Here is a 19,615-nt window from a genome sequence, read left to right as displayed (position 1 = left end):
CTCTTCTTGACCACGCCTACCACTACCGAGTACTACAGCCCAATGCTACTTCTCACCCACCATCATTGTGTTGAGCAGAGATCCTTTTTCTCTCTTCTATGGACCCCACCATGCTACTGCTGGACGACTTGCCAATATTCGTTGAACCACCTTGCATCTTTACACCTCGACAACTGCTTGTAACCATAGGAACCACCGTGGTCCTTCGCTGACCTTCCCCAGAGCCCCAGTCGATCAAAGTGCTGCGCGGAAATTGCCCGCCGACTTACAACCGAGTGACTAAGACGACCCCTCATTATTTCAACATTATCCAACATGCCAAGTCACTCGAAGGACGTTGCAGCTTGGTGTGTACGACAGAGAATTGATCGAGGCCGACAATCTGGCCGATCAACATACTCATTCCCATCTTCACGACCATGCCCACCACCTAAGTCCACATTCTCTCCCAAACTGCGCACTTTCTCCAATAGGTCCGCAGACCAACCAGTCCAGCGCGGGATGTTCATGCCACCGGCTGCTGCGCCTCTGCCGCCTCCTTGAGAGCCTTCTCCTTTCTCATCATCCTTCGAGAGAAGATGAAGACAAAGACACTGAACAGGAAGTAAATTGGCTGCAAGGTGATGGTCAAGATGTACCCTTTGTGGAATCTGGGTGCCTCCACGGTTGGCCAGGCGAGAATTGGAACCCAAGAGTTGAAGGCCGTACCAGTGGCGAGCATGGAGCTGATGATAAAGGCTCGCTCTTCTGCATCACCTGCGCATACCAGGTTGGCATGCGAATAGATGACTGGTGACAGAGACACAAGCATATAACCAATGGCCACGGCAAACCTAGCACCATGTCAGCTTCATCTTACGAACCTTGGCTGGGAGACTTACCATTTCCAGGCGAACGATGACTGGTCGTACAGGACAAAGCCCAGGGCAGCGATGAATGTCATGAACGTGACGAAGCCGAACAAAGGGATCTTGGCCCGATCTCCCCATTTGTCGACCACCCACGAAAAGGTAAAGATGAAGACGACGCCCAAACTTGGACTGATGGCCTAGATCGGGGCGTCAGTGAGGTATACTCGATGTACAATGGAGGATGACTTACTGTATAGTTGTTCACCTGGAAGGTGTCGTACTGCGGCTGTGCTCTGAGCCACAGAATGTGTTGTTGCCACCAGCCCATGCCGAGAATCCAGATGATGTTCCACGGCACGAGAACCCAGAAATGCCATCGACCAAAGAACCTCTTGACCGACGAGAGAGAAAATGGCAATCCCTGCGGCGACTTGCGACCCACTAAGCGCATTCTCTCCAGCGCAAGAGCGTGCTCTTCTTCGGTAAGGAACCATCTCTTTGAGGTCCTAAGCGCACCTGGGAAGAAAGTTGCCCCCCAGAGAGCGATGGGAAAGGTGCACAGGGATCCGATCAGGAACATCCATCTCCATCCCGCGTGTCCAAGGCTGCCATCGAGATTGCGATAGATTCGCGCAGCAAGAACACCCGTCGACACGGTTCCGACGCCAGATGACATGTAGAAAATACCAGCTCGACGCACAATCTCATCTGGTCGGTACCAACTCCCAAGGACATAATGAATCGAACAGAAAAAGGGTCCTTCGCAGAGACCGATGATGAGTCGGTACGCCGCCAACTGACCGAAACCTTTGGCCCAGAAACAAAGCATTGTGAAAAGGCCCCAGAGGAAGGTTGAGGTCGGAAGCACGATATGAGCCGGGATCTTGGTTACGAGCAGCGTCGATGGAATCATGGAACTAGGCGCATGGTCAGTACGAAGTCAATATCCCTGGACGATGACATACACTGCATATCCCACAGTGAACACAGACTGCAACTGGACGTATTCGTTCCGCAGTAGTTTGAGGTCTGTTGGCAATATCAGTCCATGTCCCCAATATACAATGCCAGATCATCTCATACCTTCTCTCATCCCGCTAACATAAGCATTGGCGAGGATGCCGCGATCAATGTACATGACCTAATGACATGTCAGCTTGCCTCAAGACACAAAAGGACGATTGGGATATGCGCACCCAGAAACCCATGCAGGCAAACGAGAGAATGGTAAAGTCAAGCTTCAGGACCAAGCGGCGCTCCACTGGTCCATCATTCTTGTCGAACCAGGCAAGAAAACCCCTATCCTGGGCCGGGTGAGCGTTTGCTTTCTCAGAGGTCAACGGAAGTTCTTCTTTGGAGTCGCTGAGGACCTCCGAACCCGCCACAGCGGTAACAACGACGTCTTCCTGCTGCTTCGACATGGCTCTATGGATGTGGTAGATTTTGTTTCAAGTCAAAACTATCCATCCGCTTGCCAGAAAGCTTCTTGCATTGAACAGAGGGCATGCAGTGCTCTCTAAATACCTTTTTAATCTTCGGTCATGGGGGGAAATCCGGTCGTCTGGGTCCGGAAGCCTCAACTTCAGTTTGCGCTATCTACATGCCATGGAATCACGACATCTGCCTCGTCGAACTCTTTTTTGTTTTGTTTTGTTTTTCTTTTTTGCCTCACACGGCATGCCCAATCCGACCGTTGAAGACTTATCTATTGTATCCGATGATCGGAATCATATAGGCGAGCACGCCATCCAAGAATCGTACCGCGGAACGTTATTGACAAGTTGTGGACCACGTCCCCTTTCCTCCCTGGCAAAACGACCCGCTGGTATGATCCGAAACGCGCTACTATGTTCGAGGCCGAACTCTTATGTTCGAGGCCGGCCAAGAACGCGTGGGTGGGTTCTATAGATCCAGCACGCGAGGGCGGTTGATTTCTTTGTACAAAGATCTTCAGAATACTTGGCTCCAAAAAACATTATCTACAGGGTCTCGAATGACCCCCGACGGTTTGTCCAACTGACTAGTTGATTCGATAACCCTTGGGATCATTGTCCTCTGCCAACATGGCTCTCTCGTCCGAAAATAGCTCGAGACTGCCCACTCCAATAGTAACCGATGATTCTGATGGAGAGACAGGAGGCCCGCAAAGTGCAATTACCACGCCTGACGAGGACATTCCTGTGCCGCCAGGTCGATCCCAGTCGAGCAGGCCGATTAGCGCCATCATCGTCGGCGCAGGAATCGGCGGAATTGCAACAGCAGTTTTGCTCTCGCACAAAGTCGACAATCTGACGTACACCGTATACGACAGGAACAGCAAGGTTGGAGGCACTTGGGCTGAAAACACTTATCCTGGTGTCAGATGCGACGTGCCATCCCACGTGTACCAACTCACCTTTGCGCCCAACACCGACTGGAGCGAGTACTATTCCAAAGGCAGTGAGATCCAGGAGTACTATGCCCGAGTAGTCGAAGACTATGGAGTGAAGCCAAATCTTCGGCTATCGCACGAAGTTTTGTCTGCTCGATGGATCGCAGACACACGAGAGTGGGACGTCGAAGTACGAAACCTCTTGACTGGCGAGGTCTTCAGGAACCGTGCCGATTTCTTGATCTCGGCTCCTGGAAGAGTCAATGAGCCTCACTATCCCGACATCAAGGATCTGGCGACGTTCAAGGGCAAGGTCGTGCATACCGCCAGATGGGATTCAAGCATCGTTCTGGACAACAAGAGAGTTGCCATCATCGGGAACGGGGCATCTGGTCAGCAGATTTTGCCCAACATTGTGTCCCAAGTTGCCCACATTGACCACTATGTCCGTTCCAAAACCTATGTCAGCCCGACATTTCGTCAAGGCCTGCTAGAAGCTTCAGCTGAAATTCCGGGGGGTCTCATCTACAGCGAAGACGAAAAGAGGACATTTCGGGAAAACCCAGCCGCATACCTGGCTTACCGCAAGGGACTCGACAAACAACATTACGGCGCGGTTAACAACCAGTTCGGGAAGCTGGGCACTGAAGCGAACAACAAACTGCGTGAGAGCCTTCTGTCAACCATGTTGCAGCGTCTCCATGGTGACAAAGAATGGTTGGCTCGACTGACTCCGGATTATGCGCCCGGTTGCAAGCGGCTCACCCCTGCACCGGGTTATCTTGAGGCCATTATCGGGCCCAAGGTTGAATTCATCGATGACAATATCATCGAGGCCACAGAGCACGGGTTGAAGACTGGTGATGGCAGCGTCCGAAACGTGGACGTGATCATCCTTGCAACGGGCTTCCAGAACGGATTCTATCCTCGCTTCCCAACCATCAACAAGGACGGCGATGACCTGTCTCAGATTTGGCGTCCCGGTGGCAAAGTGGGATATCCCGAGACATACATGGGCGCCATGGCACCACAGACTCCAAACTACTTCTTCGTGCTCCAAGCTCAAGGCAATGCGTTCGGGGGTTCCGTGCCTTACCAGTGCGAAATCTCTGCGACATACATTGCCAAGGTGATCCGTAAAATACAACGACACCAGTACGCGACCGTGAGTCCCACTCTGGCCGCCGCAAGCGAGTTTAGCGAGGTGGTCGACCGATATTTCAAAGACTCAGTTGTCAACGACGGGTGCCGGAGCTACTTCAAACTCGGGGGCCACACCGGCAGGGCGAGAAATGTCATTGGGTTTCCCGGAACAACCAGACAGAGGCTCGAGGTTCTCGCCGAGCCCAGGTGGGAAGATTTTGCCTTTGAGACCCTAGGTGGTGCTCGCATAGGAAGCGAGGACCAACACGGTACTGAGAGTGGTGGGGATGTGGTTAGCGTGGCTGGCAAGGCTGCGAAGAACCGCTTCCTCGGGTTCTGGGGCGATGGGAGGTCGGTCCTCGACGAGGCCAACGACCTTGACGCAGTAACATACTACCTGAAAGAGGTGGGAAAAGTAGACCTCAGACGCTTGCACGAGGACTTGGTCTGAGACCAGGGAGGTTGTTTTTGTTAGAGAACGATGTTTATTATTCCTTTCTCCTCTTCGATTGGTGCAACGATGAGCGCCGGTTATAGACGGCCGGCGGAGGCACCGAAAAAAGGCAACGCCGTGAACTTGCTTTCATCAGAAGGAAGTCAAACCCCCATCACAAACTGTCGACAAAGTCTACCTTGGACCTTGGTGCTTGCTGTTTTCTTGTTGTAGCTTTGGCAGTGCAAAATTTACCGGCCACGTTTTGCTCCAGCGTGGTTACGAGTCAGAAGATAGTGTCTCTGTGCAGATAGAAGAATCATGTGCTGATCTGCTCGACGGAACATCAGTGGTTGAAAGCACTGTCAACCACCTCCCTTGGCAGGAGTGTCGACTTCAGACGTTGGAATTGCGTGACATGCCCAGAGCGAAGTATTCCCGATTAGGCCATTGGCTTCAACTTCATGGGTCCCAGATAACGTCGCCCCCACCATGGGACCTCGACCACGGACCATGATACTTGGCGCAAAGAGATATTCATACCAGTCGACAACTAGGTTTGATCGCATCATTATCGTTCTGGATGGTAACAACGATAAACCGGGTCGCAAGGGCGATATCGGAGACGACAGCTATCTGTGCTGTATCCGCCCCGGATGGACTGGTCAAAGGTTGACTGGAATCGCAAGGCTGGCTGGCTGGCTGGCTGGCAAGGTGGCCAAGAACCAAAAGGGGGAGGGTAGGGAGGGAGCGCACAGAGAATATAGGGTGGTTGTGGCAGACTGATTTTTCTCAAAAGGTGCATTTCGCTCCCAATCTTCAACGAGACATTTCGAGGGCTAATCAAGATTGAGACGAGATTGAGGGAAGATGAGCAACGACGGCCAGAACGACAAGCAGGCGAGGATCGCCATTGTCGACGATGCTCCTCCTCCTCCTCCTCCTCCTCCTCCTCCTCAGCCGAAAAAGCGCATTTTGCTCAATGCCTTTGACATGAATGGAATTGGCCACATCAGGTGAGTTCCAGTGAAGTGCGCTGCTTTTGAAAGATTGAACACGACCATCTCTGCGCGATGATGAAAAACATGAATTGACATGACAATATCATGGTCAAAGCCCAGGACAATGGCGCAATCCGGTCGACAAGTCCAAGTATAAGAACCGTCTGGACTACTGGATCAACCTCGCCAAACTGCTCGACCGGGGGAAATTCAACGCCCTCTTTCTCGCCGACAACTTCGGATCGCACGATGTCTTTGGCGGCAGTCATGCGCCGGCCATTCGAGCGGGCACCCAGTGGCCGATGTATGATCCTTTCGTGGTAGGTTGATCAATCCAAGAATTCGCATCTCGGAAATAGTTCTGTCACTTACACACGCGACAGATCATCTCGGCCATGGCAGCAGTCACGAAAAATGTGGCTTTTGGCGTGACTTCGTGTACGACTTTTGAACCGCCTTTTCTTCTGGCCAAACGCTTTTCCACCTTGGACCATGTGACCAAGGGCCGCATTGCCTGGGTGAGTAGTCATTGGGAATGCTTCGACCCGATCCGACCCAGGTCTGTTCTGCGTTGGCATGAACCAACTGACTGACCGTGTGGTGCGTATAGAACATTGTGACCTCATGGTCGGACAACGCTGCCCGGGCTGTGGGCCTGGAGCAACTGCCCGAGCATGATCTGCGCTACGAAATGGCCGAGGAGTATCTCAACCTCATGTACAAGTAAGTCCAGGCCTCTCTCCATCAGACTCTGATGTGGTCAGCTCTCCATGTCAATGGTTGCTGTATAAACTGTGGGCCTGTTAACTGAACATTGACACAGGCTTTGGGAGGGTTCTTGGGCTGATGACGCCGTGGTGCAAGACTCTGCAAATGCGACATACACCGACCCGTCCAAGGTCCGGAAGATAGAGCATCGAGGCCGCTTCTTCAAGTGTGTAAGCGCTCACTTGGTCGATCCTTCACCACAACGAACACCGGTGCTCTTTCAAGCGGGCATGTCACCGTGAGTATTGTGACCTTGCGAAACTTGCAGAATCAAGCCACTATGCGTGTTCCCGCTAACTCTAGGGCAGAGCAGGCGCAGCGTTTGGAGCGAAACACGCCGAATGCATCTTCATCGGAGGACGAACCCCGGGATATTTGCGCGGCAAGATCACAGAGACACGGCGGCTGGCAGCTACTCAAGGCCGTAACCCTCGCGATCTGAAGTTTTTCGTCCAATTCACCCCGATCCTGGCGCCGACCGACGAAGAAGCACAGGCCAAGCTGGACGAGTATCGAAAATATGCCATTCCCGAGGGCGGCCTCGCCCTGTTCTGCGGCATCACCAAGATCGACGTCAGCCAGTTTCCCATCGACGAGCCATTCCCCACCGACCGCAATCATCCGGCATACAAAGGCCTCAGCGACCGTGCCATCGAAGCTCTGACGACTAAGCCCGAGAGATGCCAGGTCTGGACCCCACGGGAATTGGGCAATTTCCAAGCCATCGGAGGCAGTGGAACGTTCATCGCGGGTAGCCCCGTCACCGTGGCCGACGAGATGGAGCGCTGGCTCAATGAAGGCGATGTGGACGGGTTCAACATCGGCCATGTCGTCGTGCCCGGGGCGTGGGAGGATGTGGTTGATCTACTGATCCCCGAGCTGGAGAGGAGGGGGTACAACCAGGACTATCCGACGCCCGACGAGAGCACGGCACGGGAGAATTTGTTTGGCACCCCCGGAGATGCAAAGCTGAGAGCGGACCATCCGGGCAGAAAGTTCGCTTTTGATCAGTATGGCAAGACCTGGGAGTGATCTCGACTCGACTCGATCCGACCCGAGCCTATACACCTGAAATGGGGGACGGGGTTTGACAGTGGAGGAGCCGGCTGTCCGATAAAATTCCGTTGATGAAGTGATCTTTGGACTGAATGACTCGAACGAGCAAGATCTCAATGAACTTGTGCGCTCGTGGAAAAAAATCCCCACTAGTAGAATGGTCAATATATGGCATGCGGACAGAGTGCAATCACACACCTTTCATACCCATTCGTGGCCATGATCATTCAACCAATCAAATCGCCTCGGCTCCAACGTTGGGCAACCACCGGCCGATGTGAACACAAAGTTTCATCGATGCGTTTGAGACTCAAAGTTTGTGGCTGCACATCCAGTTACGCCTACGCTGTATCTGATTGGTTGACAGGACTGGACAGTATGGGAAACACCACAGTATCTTTTAGAGGGGAAAGCTGCAATGTGTCTGCAAAAAGGGGGGAAGGCGGGTTCGGGAACCACTGTATATCGAGGGAGACACTGATTATGACGCTCAAGATAGGAAAATGGGTTTAAGGGAGGGACCAATTCAGAGCCTGCTTAGCCATGACATTGGGATTCGAGGACTCAAACAAGGCTTTCTAAAGAGTAGATCAGCGTCATTACTAGACAATCCCCGATTAAACTGGAATCTAATGCATCTCCAGCCACGTCCCTCTTTGAAGAGTCTGCATTTCACCAGGGAAAATAGGGTTTCCGTCCCGATCCCAACCTAGTCCAAGCCAAATTTTCAAGTCTTGCCGTTTTTGGTCGTTGGTAAAGAACCGATTGAGCGCACCCAGAATGCAATCAATCCACCAACGAGTGCCTAAGCGTCTTTTAGTTTACTCGCCCCAAATATTATTCTCGTCGGCTTACCAGCTCCTCCTCTTGACGGGCTCTTGGTCAATTCATATCTTGTTGCACCAGAATCGAAGAGTGTATCCAACCATGCACCAACAGTGCTTCCCTCTCGCACCGTAATTAGCCAGCTCTTGACATAACCCTGTAATTTGCCATCATCAAGTCTGAACGGGCGCTCGCTGCATACAACGAAAGTTTTGCCGCCAAGGGGATCAGCTTGCTTCAGCTCGATGTGCAGCATTCTTGTGTCACTCGTCTGCAGAACTAGGGCCCAGGGATTAGGCTCTGCGGCATGAGGCTGCGGTGGCAGGGCTGCGAGGTAACAGGAAAGGACCTCGGCGGTTCGAATGTGAGAAAGCAGCCCAGGAGGCTGAAACAACAGCGTTGCAGCGCGACAATGATTGAGAGCAAGAAGACTGTCGACCGAATAGATGAGATCCCGAGTCGTCATAGCGAATAGACCGCGCAAAATATCAGAGTTGAGAATCAGTGTTGAGTCGATGGCCTGAACCCAGTCCTGAAGAAGTGACACCAGGCATCCCGCGGCATTGTAGTTTGTAATTGCCAGATAGGCCAACTTGCACCTCCGTACCCCAAGAGCCACTTGAATTTACCGAAACACAATGACGGGACGACGTTCCTCCCCTCTTGCGCAGTACAAGGCAGAAAATTGGGGATCTGTAGGCGGACGAGGAGCTTCCACCTTCACGTGTTGTCCACTGGGAACTCTCAGAGAAACAGTCAAGCTGTCTTTGAGTGCCAGGAGGAGCAACAACGCGGTTATCCTCTTATGAAAGACGCGTCGAAGCCCCGAAATTCATCACCTACACCTCGAGAAACACCAAAAATCACAGCCCCAGTTCATGGAAGGGAGTTACGCCCCTTTCGTATACGCCCACGGTGGGAAATGGACTTAAGGTCCTCCACTTTCTTACCCCACCACTGTTTACGGTGCCTGAGATTGAAGAGTACGCGACGAAGAGGTGGAGTGCGCGCGATCAAATTAAATCAAATTCGTCTTGGTATCGGTATCAGAAGAGGTGCGGTACTACTGTATGCACAGCAAATACTGTAGCTTACCACGAGAGGATGCGATAGTTGTGGCAGCGCAGGTTAGGTGCATGCCAAGCTCTAGACTCGGGTCTTCCCTCGGCTTTGGCGGCCAATCAATTGCCCTCAGCTTCTTCATGATGAAGGGGATCAGGCAGCAATCGTTCCACGGCTGGGCTGAACCTAGGTGGCATTCTTTCATTTCCTCAGCTCTCTCTACAGTATACGTCTTTGCAGGCCAGTGGGGTATGCCACAAAATTTTCCCGATGTTGCCATGCTGTGAGCTTGTAGTTTTCGATCCTTCTGGAGAACTTTTCCTATTGCTCAATCGAGATGCGACTCAGTCCGAAGTTGTCGCCCACGATGCTCATGGTGATGACGCTCAAGAGCAGGACGTGTCACACCTCTCCAATAACGAAGAACCATCAAATAATACATTTACAGGGCTTTGGTCTAAGACATCTACCCAAGCAGTCGAAATGCAGGTATCATTGAAACATCTTTCACTGGCCTCTAAGTTCTTCGCCAATATGTTCGGCGACCAAAGCTTGGACCTGAACGGGCATGAGCCAAACAACAAAGAAATGAGAACCATCCCTCTCCAGGGAGATGATTTTTATTCGCTGCAGATTTTGCTCAACATTATCCATGGGTTGACAAGAAGAGTTCCAAGACAAGTAGAGAGAAACATTCTCCTGCAGGCTGTCATCTTGATTGACAAGTATGAGTTTCATGAGGTGGCTGAAGTCTTCACAGATATGTGGTTCGAATCTCTTCGACCCACACTGCCACGAAATCTTCACCGAGACATAGCTTCTTGGATTTACATTTGCTGGAGCCTGGGAAAGTCAGAAGAGTTTGAGGCCTTGACGGAAATCGCCATTCTAGAGACCGACAACGGACTTGAAGACCCAGACGTACCGGTCCCTTTTTGGATCATTGGTAAGTTCCCCCGGTAGAACGGTGTGAACATATTCTAAGTACATCTAGCCGAAATCCGGTCTTACCGAAGAGAGATCTTGACCGAATTTCTTTCCATTCTCTCGAGTCTGATTGATCGCTATGAGGGCCCTCGTTGCCTCTGTCGCAGAGACAAAGATTGCGATGCTCTACTTTTGGGAAAGCTCATCAAAGGCTTGAAGAACATCGGGCTCTACCCGGTCCCAGACGCCTTACTCTTGAATAGGTCAATAAAGTCTCTTTTTGCCGCCGTCCGAGATATGGAACTCTCCCCTCTGTGTAAGGAGCTCACGAAGAAAGAGCGAAAGGGGTATTCATCTCTAGATGATGAGGAATCGTTCCGAAGAACCTATCATCTCAAAGAAGAGCTACATAATTCAATTTCAAGCCTTGAGAAAAAGTTTCGAGGTCTACAATTGAAAAATGGAGGCAAGAGCGAGGTTCGGAGTTGAGGAGATCTCTGTATCGGATACCGAAAAGTCTATATTGGAAGGTGTTGGGATTGCTCCAGTTCCTTATTGCACTTGGTCATCATACGGCCGGCTCGTCATGATCGAGGTACGCCCAGGTGCTCGGTCTAAGATCTGTTGGGAAGGGATTGATGTTGAGTTGAACACGTCAAAGTCTTCAGCGTTGGTAAATGAAATAGCGGCCTTGATACTCAGCCTCTTGGCTCAGTAACTTGACTAACTTCCCCTGCATGATCTATCGAGTGATATGAATTTCATTGCATATAAGACCCCTCTCCAACCCCTAGGATATCGGACAGCTCAGTGTGCTTCGCGTCGTGGATGAAATTGTCCAAGTCTGGAAGCACACTATGGGCGAGTCGAAGGGCCTGAAGGACAATTATCCGATAAGATATTGCTCTTGACCCTTGTTGACCTGTGTCGAGTGGTCCTGGAGGTAGACGCCCTCCACGACAGGCTCCGGATCGTAAACTGTCTACGATCGTGGTGCGCGATGGGCGACACGCCGATGATAGAGCCTGCCCAACCCCTAACACTCCCTGTAGTGATCTGTCAGCTGCTGCGTCTCTTAAAGTATTTCTAGTTTCTGCAGTGGCTTCTACATCCGTCAGAGGTTCTTCCAATGAGAAACAATGATCCTTTTCCCTGTCGACGGTTTATTGGGTCTTGCACGTCAGCAAAGGACTAAGAGTAAAGATAAGCAAGAGGAATTCGCGCACTAGATGAATATTTGACAATCTATAACTTTAAACAAGTCACAAAGAGAAATTGCCACACCGGTTTATGCACGCATTGACCTGCCGAACGGTATAGTCTGCTGCCTGGCAGATATTGCCGCGCACCATTCTATTAAAGCGCACCAGTTGAGTCTCCACCAGTCCAATGGCTCGCTCATGGGTGAAGGCTTTGAAAGAAGCTGCTTCGTGATTGAAGATGACCGACTCCTGATCAGCTGTTGCCTGGCCGCCAAGTATTTAGTCCGCTAACTACTGAAGCAAACGTTGGGAAGTGACCTCACGCGCTCTCTGCCTTTCTTCACACCACGTCCACACACCATTCGAGCAACAGTCTAAAGCCCGGTCCATTGTTCTGCTCGTATACCTTCCAGTTCTTCTTGATGAATGCTTTTGATTCGGCCAATAAACTCTTCAATGGGAAGCGGGGGTGAGTTTGGCGGCAAGTACAAAAGCTTGATGTCTGCCGTGTCGCACATTCGCCGGATTCGCTCACTAAGATAATACGACGCACTGTCCATGACCAGGATCGCCTTCGGCGCGGGGAATCTTCCACAGTGGTAGAAAGGCTGTTCAACAAAGTCCTCAACCATAATGGTGTCGGTGGTGCCTTGGGCCCCGAGAAAGAAGAATACCATCCCAAAGAAACCACGGCGCAAATGTGGGCAGAAGCGCTAGTACTAGGTATCATGACGATCCTCCAAGAATCAGCATTTATAACATCTCGCACATTTGAGCAGCCCCGTTAACGACTGCCCTGCACCTCTAGCACGTGCACTTTGGAGCAATGGTAAACGGAGTCCGAGCCACTTCCGTACCATAGATCTTGATGGATCAATTTGAACATTGCAGCGGGCGCTACATTTACCGGGAGGAAGTCTTCCACTCTTTTGGGCCACTCGTCATCCCATCTGAATGCTATGAATGCTGCCACGTACTCCCAATAGCTCGGATACCAGCCAGCAACTTCCCAGTCCAAGAGGACTACCCGTATATTCTCAATCCCAGTAACATGGGTAGGCAGATTTTCGACAATGATATTCTTCCGTTGTACATCCGAGTGACAAAAGGTTGCTGAGCGGTCATCGAGGGCCGGGGCGAGGTTCCTTTCAAAGAATTCTGCGAGATAGGGATCTCTGTGGTTGAGGGCTGAATTCGCCCTTGATCTCTTGGCCAGTCCATAGATCATGTCGCTCGCAGCCTCGAACGGCCCCGTAATCGTCCGATCACCATCTGAATCCCAAAATAAATGATACGGGATAGGCCCCTTCAGGACGCTACCGAAGAAACCCTGGCCAGGGGGACTGTGAAGTGATTCGAATATGTCTCGAAGCTTGTTCAGAATGATAACTTTGTCTTCATCTCCAAAAGTTGGCCAAAGAGTATCTAGTGTTTGGCCTGGGATCAGCTCCATGACAACGAAGACTTCTTCGGCATCCCACCACATCGCGTAGAGTTTCGGAGCCGGGACTTTAGGGAAGTTCTCCTCGATAAAAAGCAAGTTTTGTCCTTCTAATAGACTGACCTCTTTCCCGTACTTGACCACGTAAGGTCCAACGATCACTACCTTTTTATCTGCGCAAGGGTCGACTCCATGGGTGATGGTTGGCGACTCCCGGATCTGACTCGAAGTACCTAGGTAGGAGTCCAGGTAGGTCATTCGAACTTCGGAGGAAAGGAATTCTTGTGTTGGCCTCCATCTGATGGTGTGACAAGCGCAAAGCGCTATCTTTTACTAGTCTGGGATACGACGCTGCCCTTTGTACTCCATTGTCAAGGAGGGAGAGTCTCCGTCCGAACGAGGGAGGGGGACGAGAAAGTGGTCGAAAGTCGAAAAAGGCGGAGAAGAAAGAACGGTCGGCGCGCCGCTAATTTAGGCTTCTAGCTGGCGCTGTATGTGGTGGAGCAGGGTCAGGACGAAGGGTGAGTGCGAAGGGTGAGGGGAGGGTGAGTGGTTATAAAAGCGGCACGCTCGGGGTGCGTCGCACGTGAGCTCCGAGTAGTTTTTACTCTTCTTTACCCGCCATGCAATCAGTGTTCAGGGTCACCCTTGAATCCGCTAAATCAAGGGCCAGCAGATTGTCCAAAGCAGAAAAGACACCAGTTCATACGAGGAGGTCCCACAAGAAGTCGCGGCACGGCTGCAGGACCTGCAAACAGCGACGAATCAAGGTAGTTTTCTCTCCGAGTACTTGAATGTACGCACAGCTTGGTGAGTGGACTAATACATTATCTCTAGTGCGATGAGAACAGAGATGGTGGTTGTCTCAAGTGCCAGAGCCATGGACTTGCTTGTGATTATAACAACGGAGCCCAACTGCCGTCCCGTGCTTCTGTCATCCTACCAAAGCAGCAGCAGCAGCAACATGGTTCTCCTACGTCTTCCTGCTCAAGTGACAATGGTTCACGATCCTTGGTCAGAAAAATCAGTCAAGGACCGAGCTCAAGATCTCTCGTACCCCTAACACTGGTTCGCAACCCACCTTCTCCTTTTCCATTCGGAATTCCCAGTCAAATGACCTCCATGGTACACACATTCAGTCATTTTAGCACCGTCACATACTGCTCGATGGGATCCAACATGGGACAAGAGATCATACGAACCACTGCTTTCGATCTGGCCCTCGAAAAGCCCTACCTCATGCACGCAGTGAATGGTGTCTCGGCTGCACACCTGTGTCATCTTCTTCCTGCTGCTCGACACCCGGCCCAACATAACCAGAACCAGCTGACGAACTTCTACCACTTTCAGAGGGCATTGCAACTCTTTCGCGAGGAGCTGGCGACCGGCGTCACCAAGGCCAACATGAATGCCCTGCTATCGACGGTGATGCTAATTTGCGTCCATCAATTTATGCTCCCCCAATCTCAACCGGATCCTGGAACGAGTTTCGTGTACGCACCAGCGGAGCGTCGAAGTGAGTGTCTGAGATGGTTGACGATTCAGCATGGGTTTAATGCTCTGTATGCTGAGCTGGGTGAAGTAATTTGGGGATCTGTCTGGAATCCGGTCTTCACGGACTCGGATATCAAGGAACTCGCGTCTACAATCATGACTGCAGAGGCCGGCGACGATATTCATGCATTATTTCTGGAGCTATGCGAGGTTACCCCGGACTCGTCGTCTCAGAACAACCCTTATTACGAGGCGTTGGAGCATCTACTCTTCACACGAAGACTCAAGCCGGGGATGAACACCTTTAACAAGCTGGTCACATTCGTCGGGTCGGTGGAAGGAGACTTTCTTCGACTGTTGCTTTGTAGAGACAAGCGAGCACTGTTGATCCTGGCCCATTGGTTGGCATTGATGATTGGGCTCGATCAGTGGTGGAGCAGCGCAAGATGTAAGAATGAATGCGTCGCCATCACGACATTCTTGATGCACGATCAGGACGAAAGGGTTAGAGCCTTGCTACGATTTCCTGCTCAGCTTGTGGGAATTGATCTGATGGCGGTCAAGCTGTTGGACGGACACAGCATAATAAGCTCGTGACCCTTGAAGACGCCGAGTTGCAGATTTACTCGGCCTCATCGGCCTCAGAGACTTTGTATTTCAACCCCCAAACACCATTCCATCCTCTTAGGAGCGCAGATCTGCCGCCGGGTTTTGTATTTAGTATCTTGTATTCTAAATGGAGCAGTGGCGTTGAAGCAGCGATCGATAGGGCAGAGGAAACCCTCCCTGTATGTACTGGACGGTTGAATGGTGGTTTGACTCTCTTGTTAGCGAAGAGGTGCAACTTATGATATGTGCATAACTCGGTACCTCGTACCTCGTACAGGGTGCGCCAGTGGTGCTTGCTTAGGGGCGCCCGAGGATCCGTTTCCCGACAGAGGGCACCCAAGGCACCTAGTGGTCTGCCACAGTGAGGCGCCACAGGCTCCGCCGCACCCAACCACGCGCCAGTGAGGCTGCTGTTGGTGCCTTTTTCGTCACGTGGAGGGGGAGACCCTCTTCCAGCCTGACCTGCGCCCTTCTCAAATCAGCGCCCGACTCGTCTTCTCTCTTCTATACATCGATGAGACTTCACTTGAATTGGTCATCTCTTTTCCAAATAAATGTCATGGTCGTAGAGGTGCATGGATGTTACCGTCCACTTTCTCCTCAAGCACGTTGACCGTGTTTCCCTCGTTCCATTGACGACCCGAAATATGTGTTCGGAGTTTCTAATACTCTCGACACCATTATCCCAGTACTCATAATGGCCATTGCCCCAGAACCAGTACAGTCTTCGTTGCCGGTACTTGGGCCTGTCCGAAAGACCCTCTCGCCCTTCGAACTCTTGATTACCTGCAACCCGCCCATCCTCGAATCACTCCTCGCTCAGGTTCCAACTGAGTCCATCTTCAAACTCTATCAGACTTCACCCTACCTGCGTGACTTCTTCTCGAAATCTCCGACCTCCTGGCGATATATCTCATGGCGTCTATACCAACCCGCGGTCACGACTGCCACCGTCGGCGTCAACGTGGCTGGAAATAACGGACAAAGGCAGTCGAGCAACTACGCCCTCGCCCAAATCATCCTGACAGTCATAAACCCCTTTAGCACGAGGCTTGTCAGCCTAGAGTTGGATAATACGGCTGTTAGTGGGACAACTTTGACGTCCACTGTGCTGATATTGAGGAGGGAGACCCTTCGCCACGTCTCAGTGCGCGGGTGCAAGAATGTCTCCTTGAAATACCACATCAACCCATGGTTACAAATGCATGCATTGGCTCGCGAGTCACCGGATGCCAAAGGCCCTCCCGGTTTCGAAACCCTTGCTCTGAAGAGTTTATATACCTATCGATGCCGCCATCACAGGAGGAGGCCGTATTTGCCGAGTAGCCTCGCACGCAAGGAGAGCGATAGCGAGCCCACGCATGAACTGGTTCTGACCTGCCACAAACTAGGCATCTGGACAGATACGGCTTGGTGCACCACGCCCGGCGCCAGGTGTTATCGGAGGAGAGGGTATGTGAAACTGCGTATGCCCCAGGACCCCCGGGAAGTCTGGGTAGTCTATGATCGCTTGTGGAGGAGTCGGAATTGGCTGGGCCCAGCTGAGCAACCCAGAAACTACGCCTTGACCAAGAAGCGGAAATGGGATTGCAGGAGTTGGGAAGTTGACGAGGAGGGGATGAACGGCGAAACCATTGGCACGGGTCCCGAGGGCAAAGCAACGCCGGCACATCTACGAGCATCTCACCGAAAATTCGTCGAAAATGTCATTTGCCACAACTGTTCAGCAGAGATCCTGGAACGGTGTGAACAGTGCTCGGTCATGATGCACTGCACCGGGTGCAGGAAGACACTATGTGCCAGTTGCGCGTTCGATCGTCCTTACTTGCGAAACAAGAATGCTCCTGAAGAAGAAAGAAACAAGTTCTGGTGGGCTCCCGGATGTGCCGTCTCTCCTTGTTCCATGCAAGATCAAGATCTACCTCCCAACGGAGCGCCCAACGGGAACCAAAACACAAACACGAATACCCTTCCAAATATCAAATTCAAATGGTGTTGCACAGAGCCAGTCTTTTCAGGTGGCGGTGGCATCACCTTCAGCAACAGTGCGAATCGGGACTCGGACCGCATTCGTGCGGCGCCCCTTCCAATCGGACAGAACTGGGAGGATCCGGAGTTCGTTCGTGATGCTCCCGGTGTCGTCAGCTATCCTGCAGATGACAGTGCACCTAAAGAAGGACCTGCCGGCCGCTGGGCGAATATTAGTGCTTTGTTTGAGACTGCTGCATCTCTGACCGGTGGAGACCACCCTACCTTGTCAGTCCCTCGGGTTTTGTGTGATGACTGCTATGGTTCGGAAAGTTGGAAAGTCAAATGCAAGGCCTGTTCAACACCGATTTGTATCAAACATGATATTGGTGAGCGTGCCAAAGCCAGGATCTGCGGCTACAGAGAACTCCCCGTCGAGAGACAAGATTTCAAGTCGAGAGTGAAGGCTTTGAAGTTGCTCGCTACATTGATGCGACAACGGAAAGAAAAGGAGGCGGCAGCAGAGCAAGCAGAATTGGCCGAGGTTGGTATGGCTGTCAGGACCCCCAAAGCTGGGAGAGCTGGCGTCAAATCGGGCTCTCCTCTCTCCCCCTCGGCATCGTTAGCGGTAGCAGCGGCCGAGGCTGCACTCAATGCGGAGATGGGAACTGGTTCGAGAACAATACGAACACATCTGGCAGAGATTGAACGGCTCCAACGTCCACTATCGCCCGCTTCGAACAGCAGCGGGCCTCCGTCTCGATCTACCTCTCCCTCGCTATCGGCGTATTCAATGACTGCGACTCCGGAGCCGAGCTCTGCGCCTCGACGGCCAACTCGACCGGACGTTGAAGAAGGTCCGGGTTGGCGAGGCTGTCAAACACTCTTCTGCCCAGTGTCACGTTCGGCCCCTGGCGACCACAGGCGACGCTGTACGGCGGTCATGAAGACCTGCATGGAATGCAAGGTTTACGTCTGTGGCGATTGCGCAAGCAGCCTGGAACCTCCGTGTCCTTGCAAGGGGTGCCGAGCTTCTCAGATCGAAGAAGCTAACAACATACCCCCAATCCTCCCACCGACTACTGCATCATCTGAATCTCCTCTGTTTTTCTGTCCGAATTGCCGATGGGAGAGAATGCGATCAGGAAAATGTAAGCGGAGGTCACCAGCATTTTTGGCTGCCCTATCATGGCACGGCAAGAAACCGAGGAAGCGCAAGGACAAGATGCGCAAACCTCTGGAAGCCCGACGGACGAGTCTGGGGCCAGGCGCCAGTCCCTCCAGTACAGCGGAGGCAATCGATGGGCTGGTGGACTTCTTCTCTAGTCTAAACGCCCAATATCCCGGTACAGGACACTTCCAAATAGATGCGGGTGGTTCGGGGCGGTCAACTGGTGGCGGCCAAACAGGAGCCGGAAGCAACCCACAGGACATACAAGATTTGGAAGACATGGGTGCTCTGGCCCGTGATTTGATCCGTCGGATCCAGCGTTTGAGAGATCAATTTCCTCCTGGATCTTTGGCTGCTCTGGCGCTGCCAGATATTCGGTTGGACGACGAAGCCGAGGTTGCGGTCAGGATCGCACGCACGGCGAGCGATGCGGCCCGAGCGATGACGCACCAGATGTTGGCGATGCAACTTGGAGCTGACGTCGCAGATCCTCACCAGCACACTGCGCATCTCGATGCACTCCCTATCCCTATGCAGCCGGTGGGAGACGGCAATGGCAATGGCCCTCAGTCTATATTCGAGCAGACTGTGCACGAAACCCAGGGGGTACCTCAGAATGCAGTTGTCGCACCTGAACCGGCGGAGGTACTTGGGGAGGGAGAAGTGGAGGACGAGGATGATGGACACTTTGAGGAGAGGGAATCAAGTACAGAATAATGACAGATGGTGAAAAACGTCGTGTCGCCAGGAGGAAAGCATCGCGCGAGGCAGGGAATTTTTGGACTGGATTGCATAGCACCAACGGAACAAAAGGGTGGGAGTTAGATTTGGGACCTGGTTGGGCTGGGATCAACTTGATCTGATATGAGGATTTGTCTCTCGTTTGGTAATGACACGAAATGACCTTTACCGATGACTCGAGTCTGGATTTTTCAACGCTTCAGCCTCTCGCAGAGCTGGAATCGAGTCAACCCGTTTCCTTTTTCATGTTTCGATCGCGATGATGCAGTTACAAGGCACCATTGTCGAGGGACACAGGTAAGAGACAGATATGCTGACACCCAGGAAACTGGGATCTGGAAAGATGATCGTCCACGGACGGCCCTTGTGGTATCCGCTGTCCGTTCCATTGGTTGCTAAACCTTCTTTCCCTCATGTTTGTGCTGTACCAAACTCCTGGATTCCTCTAAGAGTGATTCTCCGAGGCTAACACATGCATTATCTGGTTCACCAACAGAGACAGCGGGACATTTTGGTTCACAGAAGCTTGGGCTGGCAGTGGGAGGTCCTCAC

At 52.1% G+C, this 19,615-nt stretch overlaps 7 protein-coding genes across 7 annotated transcripts; 5 read left to right on the top strand and 2 right to left on the bottom strand.

Moving 5' to 3' along the window:
- Positions 1 to 505: 505 nt before the first annotated feature.
- On the bottom strand, positions 506 to 2,272 carry Z517_02065 (uncharacterized protein; the record flags this gene model as incomplete). The annotated part of the gene is made up of 6 exons (XM_013431176.1): positions 506 to 833; positions 882 to 1,048; positions 1,102 to 1,768; positions 1,817 to 1,880; positions 1,935 to 1,992; positions 2,048 to 2,272. 6 exons carry the CDS (start codon positions 2,270 to 2,272, stop codon positions 506 to 508), a joined length of 1,509 nt encoding a protein of 502 aa, XP_013286630.1.
- Positions 2,273 to 2,914: 642 nt separating this feature from the next.
- Z517_02064 (uncharacterized protein) lies at positions 2,915 to 4,816 on the top strand (the record flags this gene model as incomplete). The annotated part of the gene is made up of 1 exon (XM_013431175.1): positions 2,915 to 4,816. One exon carries the CDS (start codon positions 2,915 to 2,917, stop codon positions 4,814 to 4,816), a length of 1,902 nt encoding a protein of 633 aa, XP_013286629.1.
- An 852-nt stretch (positions 4,817 to 5,668) lies between these two features.
- Positions 5,669 to 7,599, top strand: Z517_02063 (uncharacterized protein; the record flags this gene model as incomplete). The annotated part of the gene is made up of 6 exons (XM_013431174.1): positions 5,669 to 5,814; positions 5,915 to 6,119; positions 6,183 to 6,317; positions 6,410 to 6,522; positions 6,623 to 6,805; positions 6,876 to 7,599. 6 exons carry the CDS (start codon positions 5,669 to 5,671, stop codon positions 7,597 to 7,599), a joined length of 1,506 nt encoding a protein of 501 aa, XP_013286628.1.
- Positions 7,600 to 9,780: 2,181 nt separating this feature from the next.
- Z517_02062 (uncharacterized protein) lies at positions 9,781 to 10,926 on the top strand (the record flags this gene model as incomplete). The annotated part of the gene is made up of 2 exons (XM_013431173.1): positions 9,781 to 10,456; positions 10,505 to 10,926. The coding sequence occupies 2 exons, from the start codon at positions 9,781 to 9,783 to the stop codon at positions 10,924 to 10,926; spliced, it is 1,098 nt and encodes a 365-aa protein (XP_013286627.1).
- A 1,497-nt stretch (positions 10,927 to 12,423) lies between these two features.
- On the bottom strand, positions 12,424 to 13,338 carry Z517_02061 (uncharacterized protein; the record flags this gene model as incomplete). Its single annotated transcript, XM_013431172.1, has 1 exon — positions 12,424 to 13,338. One exon carries the CDS (start codon positions 13,336 to 13,338, stop codon positions 12,424 to 12,426), a length of 915 nt encoding a protein of 304 aa, XP_013286626.1.
- Positions 13,339 to 13,703: 365 nt separating this feature from the next.
- Positions 13,704 to 15,171, top strand: Z517_02060 (uncharacterized protein; the record flags this gene model as incomplete). The annotated part of the gene is made up of 2 exons (XM_013431171.1): positions 13,704 to 13,850; positions 13,918 to 15,171. The coding sequence occupies 2 exons, from the start codon at positions 13,704 to 13,706 to the stop codon at positions 15,169 to 15,171; spliced, it is 1,401 nt and encodes a 466-aa protein (XP_013286625.1).
- Positions 15,172 to 15,880: 709 nt separating this feature from the next.
- Positions 15,881 to 19,039, top strand: Z517_02059 (uncharacterized protein; the record flags this gene model as incomplete). The annotated part of the gene is made up of 1 exon (XM_013431170.1): positions 15,881 to 19,039. The coding sequence occupies one exon, from the start codon at positions 15,881 to 15,883 to the stop codon at positions 19,037 to 19,039; it is 3,159 nt and encodes a 1,052-aa protein (XP_013286624.1).
- Between the last annotated feature and the right edge of the window lie 576 nt (positions 19,040 to 19,615).

The sequence above is a fragment of the Fonsecaea pedrosoi genome (assembly GCF_000835455.1).
Source record: "Fonsecaea pedrosoi CBS 271.37 unplaced genomic scaffold supercont1.2, whole genome shotgun sequence".
Lineage (NCBI taxonomy): Eukaryota > Fungi > Ascomycota > Eurotiomycetes > Chaetothyriales > Herpotrichiellaceae > Fonsecaea > Fonsecaea pedrosoi.
Note: the sequence above shows the minus strand (reverse complement) of the source record. Positions and strands in the feature narration are given on the sequence as shown.